The sequence below is a fragment of the Oncorhynchus keta genome, chromosome 31 (assembly GCF_023373465.1).
Source record: "Oncorhynchus keta strain PuntledgeMale-10-30-2019 chromosome 31, Oket_V2, whole genome shotgun sequence".
Taxonomy (NCBI): Eukaryota; Metazoa; Chordata; class Actinopteri; order Salmoniformes; family Salmonidae; genus Oncorhynchus; species Oncorhynchus keta.
Window position 1 is genome coordinate 8346274 of NC_068451.1, and position 9367 is coordinate 8355640.

Genomic DNA, 9367 nt, shown 5'->3' on the forward strand with positions numbered 1-9367 from the left:
TGCCATCCCCTCACCCTTCATGCTCGTCACATGAACTCAGCGGATGAGGTTTGCAGGGTGGAGATGGACTACCATCCCTTGTGATGTCTCACTAGTTGTTTTTTCAAAACATATTTACAGTGGATGTTTCTTTTCAGTTGAAAAGTCTGCTTTCACATTGTTTTCATGTTAATTCCCGTTTCTTGTCCATTAAGTGCCTCCTGACTATTGGGAATTCCAATAGGCCTACAGTATTTGAAAAGGGCACACCAGTCCAATGTGTGAGACCTGCGCGATAGAGAGCACCTTCACTATCCCTTACCAGAATGACAGTGGAGTGTGAAATCCTCATCTGTTCATTTTGATACATGACATACAGGCCAACCCCTGGTATAGACAGCGTCAAGGCCACATGTTTCAATGTTTTGCTTCTTTGCTGTTTGTACAGTCCTCCGCTGACTCAGGTTTGTACTGTATAGGCTTGTGTTGTGGATAGCGACACTCACAGGTTTACATATTTTTGCCAGTGGAGTGAGTGTTGTGTCTGTGTGTGACATCCCACTGTAGGGAGAGGCACATCATACACTCTCCTATTTGGTTGAAAAGATATAGCCACTTGCTTCGGCTATTTTTTCCTAATTCCCACATTGGAATGGGGAGACTATCCTTCTAATTTACCAAAATGTGTTAGAGCCTAGCCATGCTGATGTTGCAAAGTTTGGGATGCAAATGGTTGGATGTATATTAACTCTAAGTACAATATATGTAAATTGAAAACACTAACAGGTCTCTCCTTCTGTCAATTCTAGCCACTGACAAAAGTCCCTTAATTCTGGTCAGACACTGCCCTCTATTGGAGGCTAAAAGATATCACATTGATGTCTCAGCACTCCACCAACCCGGCCTTTATGACAGAGTGGCCAGAGGGAAGGCACATGACAGCCCGCTTTGAGTTTGCCAAAAGGTACCTAAAGGACTCTCAGACCATGATAAACAAGATTATCTGGGCTGATGAAACAAAGAGTGAAATCTTTGGCCTGAATGACAAATGTCATGTCTGGAGGAAACCTGGCACCATCATGCTGTGGGGATGTTTTTTAGCAGCAGGGACTGGGAGACCCAGTCAGGATTGAGGGATAGATCAACAGAGAAAAGTAGAGATCCTTGATGAAAACCTGCTCCAGAGTGCTCAGGACCTCAGACTGCGCCGAAGGTTCACCTTCCAACAGGACAACGACCCTAAGCACACAGCCAAGACGTGGCTTCGGTACAAGTTTCTGAATGTCCTTGAGTGGCCCAGCCAAAGGCCGAACATGAACCCGATCGAACATCTCTGGAGACCTGAAAATAGCTGTGCAGCAACACTCCCCATCCAACCTGAGAGCTTGAGAGGGTCGGCAGAAGAATCTCCCCAAATACAGGTGTGCCAAGTTTGTAGCGTCATACCAAAGACGACTCTAGGCTGTAATAACTGCTAAGGTACTTCAACAAAGTATTGAGTAAAGGGTCTGAAGACTTACACTACCATTCAAAAGTTTGGGGTCACTTAGAAATGTCCTTGTTTTTTAAAAGAAAAACACCTTTTTCTGTCAATTAAAATAACATCAAATTGATCAGAAAGAGTAGACATTGTTAATGTTGTAAATGACTATTGTAGCTGGAATCAGCTGATATTTAATGGAATATCTAAATAGTCGTAGAGGCCCATTATCAGCAATCATCACTCCTGTGTTCCAATGGCACTTTGTGTTAGCTAATCCACATTTATCATTTTAAAAGGCTAATTGATCATTGGAAAACCCTTTTGCAATTATGCTAGCACAGCTGAAAACTGTTGTACTGATTAAAGCAATAACACTGACATTCTTTAGACTAGTTGAGTGTCTGGAGCATCAACATTTGTGGGTTTGAAAATTGGCCAAAAACAAATAACTTTCTTCTGAAACTCATCAGTCTATTCTTGTTCTGAGAAATGATGTCTATTCCATGCGAGAAATTGCCAAGAAACTGAAGATCTTGTACAACGCTGTGTACTACTCCCTTCAAAGAACAGCACAAATTGGCGCTAACCAGAATAGAAAGAGGAGTGGGAGGCCCCGGTGCACAACTGAGCAAGAGGACAAGTACTTTGGAGTGTCTAGTTTGAGAAACAGACGCCTCACAAGTCTTCAACTGGCAGCTTCATTAAATAGTACCCGCAAAACACGTCTCAACATCAACAGTAAAGAGGCGACTCCGGGATGCTGGCTTTCTAGGCAGAGTTCCTGTATTATTGGCCAGTCTGAGATATTGCTTTTTCCTTTGCAACTCTGCCTAGAAGGCCAGCATCCTGGAGTCACCTCTTCACTGTTGATATTGAGACTGGTGTTTTGCAGATACTATTTAATGGAGCTGCTCCTTGAGGACCTGTGAGGCGTCTGTTTCTCAAACTAGACACTAATATACTTGTCCTCCATTTTAGAATAAGTCTGTAACGTAACCATGTGTAAAAAGTCCAGTGGCCTGAAATACTTTCCTAATGCACTGTATAACCCCTAAACCATGCACTACCTTTATGGGCATCAAAGGGAAGGGATTTTATCTATGTATTTTTCGTACAGGAAGGTGAGGACAGCAGCTGCTGTCCCTGCCCAATAGGAAAGTATCATATCCAGAAAACATGTGGATTTGTGCAAACTAGCACGTCAACAACTGTGACAAAGAATGTTTGCTGAAATGATTTGCTATGTTATATTGAGGTCTAAATTAAGCAAAAATAGCCTTTTTATCATTTTATTCAAGAACATTTAAAATTTCATAGGCGTCACAATAGCTCTTTCCACTGTTTTTACAGAACAATTTAATAAAATAAACAATAGAACAAATGATTAAGTTCACATTATTAATTTTGTGTGTTGACCTAATTAATACAAGTTAGTGATTACTTTCAAACGGTGTCTTTTGTCTCCTGAATGAGAAGATCTGATGTTGATTCAAAACATTTGGTATGTAATTAATTCATATTACTTGTACAATAAAAAACTAAAAGGAGTGGCAAAAACCCTATTCCTCTTAAACATTTTAGAAACACACTTTAGCTGCCTTTAATGTTTAGATTTTATGTTGGAAAATAACATTCAGCAGTAAAAAAATAAAACAGGGTTAGAAGTTTTTTTTATAGGTTTTTAAAACTTTGACTGGATATGGACGGTATTCATTTAAACAAGGCATAAAAAATGGATATGAACGTGACAACCCCTTGGAACAGCTTCATTACGTCAAATGTAAGCCCACAATGAACTATAAATGATATCTTTTAATATAAAAAAAACTTGGTAAAAAATACTTATTTTAAACTGTACAGTCACCAAGTACACAGAATGATCACAACTTCAAACAGTTCTTCATTTGGCGTCTCCAGCGGCTTCAACCTTCGCCTAGAAATGGGAGGGAAATGGACTTATTTCAGACCTACAAAAATAATTAAAACAAAAAATAAATGTTTGTATGCCATAAGAAAGTTACCGTTGAGCTGTTATTTTCAAGAGAATAGAAAATAAGAAACAAACTAAATACATATATTTAAGTGCATCTAACCCCATAGGCCTACTGTGTTGTTGTGAATATAATCCCCCCACCCATAAAGATCAGTTATTTTTGTTCAAATCGATTCAATTACATGCACTAATTTATGCCAGCAGGGCAGAAAGCAAATAGATTACATAGCGTCCAGAGGTTATATGTAATAACAGCTTAATAACAATTTCCACAGAACTGCTTGGTTAATATTATTCCACAATTCACACATAATTGAGTTGAGCACCCATCAAATAAGTAATGCATGTAGAGGTGGACTGAATGAATCACATCCCCATTAAGGGACACTGTGGTTTATTTGTGGTAAGGGCGACTGATGGATAGCAGATAAAGTCATGTACAGCCTAAAGCAAAACAAAATCTAAACCCTAATGGGGGAGAAGAATCACATTGAATAGATAGCAAACAGATCCTTTCAGGACACAAACCTCAGCCTTGGCATCACCGTTCTCAGCTGCCTTCTTTCCTTTGACTGGCTTCTGAAGAAGAAAAAACACGTTTGCCACTGTTGACTATTGAAAGAGTAAGTGGATTCTCTCCCCTCTCACTTCCTTCAAGATGTTATGCATCTTGTCAAATGTTCAGCAGTGCCAAATATTTGAGATTATTTTTCTGATGCTTTCCCTCATGTGGCTGTTAAACAATATAATAAATAGGACAACTTCTGAGTTGATGCCAAAGGTCATGAATCAATAACGCTTAGGCTAAGAGTTAACACAACCGCTAATAAACTCTAGATGCGAAAACAGCACATTGAAGAACGCCAAGTTTAAAACTTTATTAAAAGACAGATTAAACAAATATTTAACATACTTTGGGTGCTGCTGCTTTTTTGGGTTTGGCAGCCGGCTTTGGCGCAGGTCTCTGCAAAAAAAAGAAATAAGACGGTAATTAGTGTAAGTAAGACATGAGTTTGCAATAAAAAGAAATATACAGATCCTAAAGTGTCCTATGTCAATGGTACTACTTACAGATGACAAACGTGCTGAACGTCTTGCAGGCTGAAAAAGAAACACGTTACATATCTAGCAATGACTCAGTTACTACTATAACGATCCCACTTTTAAACAAACTACAACGTTTAACGAATAAAGATGATATAGATGTATCCGCAAATTACAATTCAAAAGCAAATGTCATGCTTTATAAAAGGGGTTCAAAGATGCAATGGCACATTTGACAAAGCACCAACCTTTCATATCACCCTTTATGTATATAAGTGTTAACAAATTAGCCGTGAAGCATTTATGTAGACCTAATTGCTCAAGACTTTATGAACATCCTATACAGCATTTATAAGTGTAAAAATTACAACGAATACACAAGCTAACAGTTTAGAATTAATATTGTGAATATTTGTATGCATACCTCATCTCCCTTGGTAGCACTCTGAAAATAAGAAAAAGCAGAAGGAAAATCTTTAGAAACTGGGAGGAAATTAATTCAGAAAGCAAATTTTAAATACGCTGAATAATAAATAAATGTAGCTAATGTATCATAGTACAGCATAGGTCCTTTTCAAAAAGTAAGATAACTGGAGCAGGTGTTCTGTCCATTTTTGCCCTCTCTTATTCTACAGAGGGCCCCTTTGATCAAAATGAAGCATCACATTCCCAGAGAACATGCTGGGCTTTTGTATAATGTATATTTTGCATAACGGATTACATACACCACAGTGGGCGAGAGAGCCATACATTTTTATGACCTACATTTCCGCTGTTCTTGGCTACTACTGACTTCGAAGGATTTCCCGCGCATATTCAAATTCAAATCCAAATCTGTCCTGTCACAACAGTCGGGCGCGCTTGGCACTTCCTTTGTTTTGCGTCAATTCGCGCTCGACAGCCGTCAACAAGATGAAGTTCGCGCTCAATAAATCTACCTAGCAACATTATTTCGACGAAGTTAATGCGGCTAAAGATGCAGTGATGTATTTAATTTAAAAAATACATATGTTTTTTTATTACGTGGAGGTTCAACGATAAACCCAATAGAAAAGGTAATTGAAAAGCACCCGCGCATATGCTGCTTGTGCATTCACATTAGAGATGCTAAACAATGTTGGCTATGCAAAGATGGCAGCCTGACGTTGAAATTTTCAGTGCCAGGGTAAACGCACTGAAGTTAACCTTAACTCCCAGCTAATGTTAGTTGGGGGAAAAATGCATTCGCAAGGCATTAGTATTAGCTGGTAAAGTAGAGGATTCATATGATTGCATTTAAGCGTTGCGACGGGTGTAAACTATTGAAAAACGACCAAGCATCTTTTCCCACCAATTTTTGTGGCTCACTGATTCAAGCCTGCCTCAAAATGACAAGAAAACTAGACACCGAGATGCTCACATGCAGCACATTGAATTACACATATTAATAGTTAAATCGTTTATATGTATGAAATATCTCAGTTGAGCCCCGCGAGCTTCTGCACAACTTCCAAGAAGCACCAAGCGCGTGATGCACAAATCGTACTTAGCTTTTGAGTGCATGGACTAGTCATAGGTATGCTCAATGTAGGACGAATAATATTAATAAATATGGTTAATATCTTTACACCTTATTTCTTATGTAATTGTATTTTTTTTAAAGGAATATATTTGACTGCGTTGAGAGGATGACCCATTTTGCCGCCATTTCTAAACGACGACATACAGTACTGATGAAGAGACCAAATGCAATTTAAAAACGCCAAGATGCAAGCAAAAAAATAATAATACAAATATATTTGTTAGCCGTAAAATGAAGGATTCCTTACCTTTCTTTTAGGCATGTTGATGATTGTTCGGGAATTGCAACACAATTTTTTTTATTTTTTAAATGTGAGTTGTTGGCTATCTCACTAAGCTCTTCTAGCCACGTTAGCAATGCAACAATGGTGAATGTAAAATAATGACCGAATGTAAAATATAAGATAGAAACCGGTTTGAACCAGTTTTTATATTTTAAGTCATACATTGGATGAAAACAAATCACGTGCTTGTGGGCGTCTCCATTTTCTTAAAGAGATAGTGCATGATAAATACCACGGCTGTAACAAGGTGGTGTGGTTTCTGCAGCAAAGACAGTACAGTATAGGGAGAAACTGCTTCTCCAATCAAAATCCCCGATCACGCTTGTAGGCGATGTCATGGAGACGTTGGCTTGCTAAACTCATGCGCAGAAACACAATCTTGTCTCAGGTTTGTCTCGCGTCGAACTGCGCATTTTACAGGCCATCAAATCAAAGGCACCCCTTCAATGTAAAGTAGTTTTTGTTGACAAATGAAAACGTCTCAATTGGTCAATTTCACGAAGTTGGGGTAATAACATGTTCAACTACTTAATACGTTTATAGGTTGTACCTACATTTCCAGAAAATGAACAGCTAAGGAAGAATGTTTCACTACTCTTTTGACTTCTTTAACCCAAAACCCCGGCATTGTCTGCTTGATCTGCTTCACAAGCATTCCCGGCAGTCTCGCGATGTTGCCCCTCTGGGTTTAGAAACTTTGTGTCTGCAGTGTGCATCACCCCGTCAATGATACAATATAAAACAGACTATAAAAAGTTTTAAAAAATCATCCATTCGGATGTACAATTTGTTATGAATATAAGTAATGTAATGAACATTACACTAAATTAACAATCACGTTTATTCAGCAAGATAAAGAAACCTGGTAAAAATATAGTTGGTTTACATGACAAATATGGGCATCAATGGCCATAACAGTTATTGCACAATGACATTAATTGAACATTTGACTTGACCAGTCCAGCACACATACCCTATAAACTCAGCAAAAAAGGAAACGTCCCCTTTTCAGGACCCTGTCTTTCAAAGATAATTCGTAAAAATCCCCAAAAACTTCACAGGTCTTCATTGTAATGCATTTAAACACTGTTTCCTATGCTTGTTCAATGAACCATAAACAATTGATGAACATGCACCTGTGGAACGGTCGTTAAGACACTAACAGTTTACAGACGGTAGGCAATTAAGGTCACAGTTATGAAAACTTAGGACACTAAAAGAGGCATTTCTACTGACTGAAAAACACCAAAAGAAAGATGCCCAGGCTCCCTTATCATCTGCATGAGCGTGCCTTAGGTATGCTGCACATGTGGCCAGGGCAGTAAATTGCAATGTCCAAACTGTGAGACACCTAAGACAGCGCTACAGGGAGGCAGGACGGACAGCTGATCGTCCTTGCAGTGGCAGACCACGTGTAACAACACCTGCACAAGATCGGTACATCCAAACGCGGGACAGGTACAGGATGGCAACAACAACTGCCCAGGTTACACAGGAATGCACAATCACTCCATCGATGCTCAGACTGTCCGCAGTAGGCAGAGAGAGGCTGGACTGAGGGCTTGTAGGCCTCTTGTCAGGCAGGTCCTCACCAGCCATCACCAGCAACAACGTCGCCTATGGGCACAAACCCACCGTCACTGGACCAGACAGGACTGGCAAAAAAGTGCTCTTCACTAACGAGTCGCGGTTTTGTCTCATCAGGGGTGATGGTCAGATTCGCGCTGATCATCGAAGGAATGAGCGTTACACCGAGGCCTGTACACTGGAGCGGGATCGATTTGAAGGTGGAGGGTCTGTCATGGTCTGGGGAGGTGTCACAGCATTATCGGATGGAGCTTGTCATTGCAGGCAATCTCAAAGCTTTGCGTTACAGGGAATACATCCTCCTCCCTCACGTGGTACCCTTCCTGCAGGCTCATCCTGACATGACCCTCCAGCATGACAATGCCACCAGCCATACTGCTTGTTCTGTGTGTGATTTCCTGCAAGACAGGAATGTCAGTGTTCTGCCATGGCCAGCTAAGAGCCCGGATCTCAATCCCATTGAGCACGTCTGGGACCTGTTGGATCGGAGGGCTAGGGCCATTCCGCCTAGAAATGTCCGGGAACTTGCAGGTGCCTTGGTGGAAGAGTGGGGTAACACCTCACAGCAAGAACTGGCAAATTTGGTGCAGTCCATGCGGAGGAGATGCACTGCAATACTTAAAGCAAATGGTGGCCACACCAGATACTGACTGTTACTTTTGACCCCCCCTTTGTTCAGGGACACATTCAATTTCTGTCAGTCACATGTCTGTGGAACTTGTTCAGTTTACATCTCAGTTGTTTAATCTTGTAATGATCATACAAATATTTACACATGTTAAGTTTGCTTAAAATAAAAGCAGTTGACAGTGAGAGGATGTTTATATACACACAAAAGTATCTGGACACTCCTTCAAAACTGGAGTCGGCTATTTCAGCCACAACCATTGTTGACAGCTGTATTAAAATCGAGCACACAGCCATGCAATCTCCATAGACAAACATTGGCAGTAGAATGGCCTTACTGAATAGCTGTGACTTGCAATGTTGTACAAGTCAGTTTGTCAACTTTCTACCCTGCTTGAGCTGCCCTGGTCAACATTAAGTGTTGTTATTGTGAAGTGGAAATGTCTAGGAACAACAACGGCTCACAAATCACCATCTGGCAGTCGGACGAACTAATCTGGGTTTGGCAGAACTGTAAAGGTTGGAGAAATAATGGTCGGGGGCTGTTTTTCATGGTTCAGGCTAGGCCCCTTAGTTCCAGTGAAGGGAAATCTTAAGGCTACAGCATATGACATTCTAGACGAGTCTGTGCTTCCAACTTTGTGGCAACAGTTTGGGGAAGGCCTTTTCCTGTTTCAGCATAACAATGCCCCCATGCACAAAGCGAGTTCCATACATAAATGGTTTGTCGAGATCAGTGTGGAAGAACATGACTGGACTGCACAAAGACCTGACCTCAACCCCATCGAACGCCAACTTCAAGACAGGCCT

At 40.4% G+C, this 9367-nt stretch overlaps 1 protein-coding gene across 2 annotated transcripts; it reads right to left on the reverse strand.

Annotated features, from left to right (window-relative positions):
• Window positions 1–2737: 2737 nt before the first annotated feature.
• LOC118364306 (non-histone chromosomal protein H6-like) lies at window positions 2738–6474 on the reverse strand. 2 transcript variants are annotated; one of them, XM_052489450.1, is made up of 6 exons: window positions 6308–6474; window positions 4924–4944; window positions 4527–4580; window positions 4369–4419; window positions 3984–4034; window positions 2738–3395 (listed from the first exon to the last, which is right to left on the reverse strand). In XM_052489450.1, the coding sequence occupies exons 1-6, from the start codon at window positions 6320–6322 to the stop codon at window positions 3363–3365; spliced, it is 225 nt and encodes a 74-aa protein (XP_052345410.1). In that variant the 5' UTR covers window positions 6323–6474; the 3' UTR covers window positions 2738–3362. The 2 variants fall into 2 exon arrangements, with proteins under 2 accessions (XP_052345410.1, XP_052345409.1); XM_052489449.1 differs by lacking the exon at window positions 6308–6474.
• Between the last annotated feature and the right edge of the window lie 2893 nt (window positions 6475–9367).

Bases quoted from the DNA above. Each gene is read 5' to 3' on its own strand.
- LOC118364306 (XM_052489449.1), bottom strand. The intron at 4,420-4,526 runs GTAAGTAGTACC...TTTTTTTTGCAG, and splicing joins GTTCAGCACGTTTGTCATCT to AGACCTGCGCCAAAGCCGGC. The intron at 3,396-3,983 runs GTTTGTGTCCTG...TCCCATTTCTAG, and splicing joins ACGGTGATGCCAAGGCTGAG to GCGAAGGTTGAAGCCGCTGG.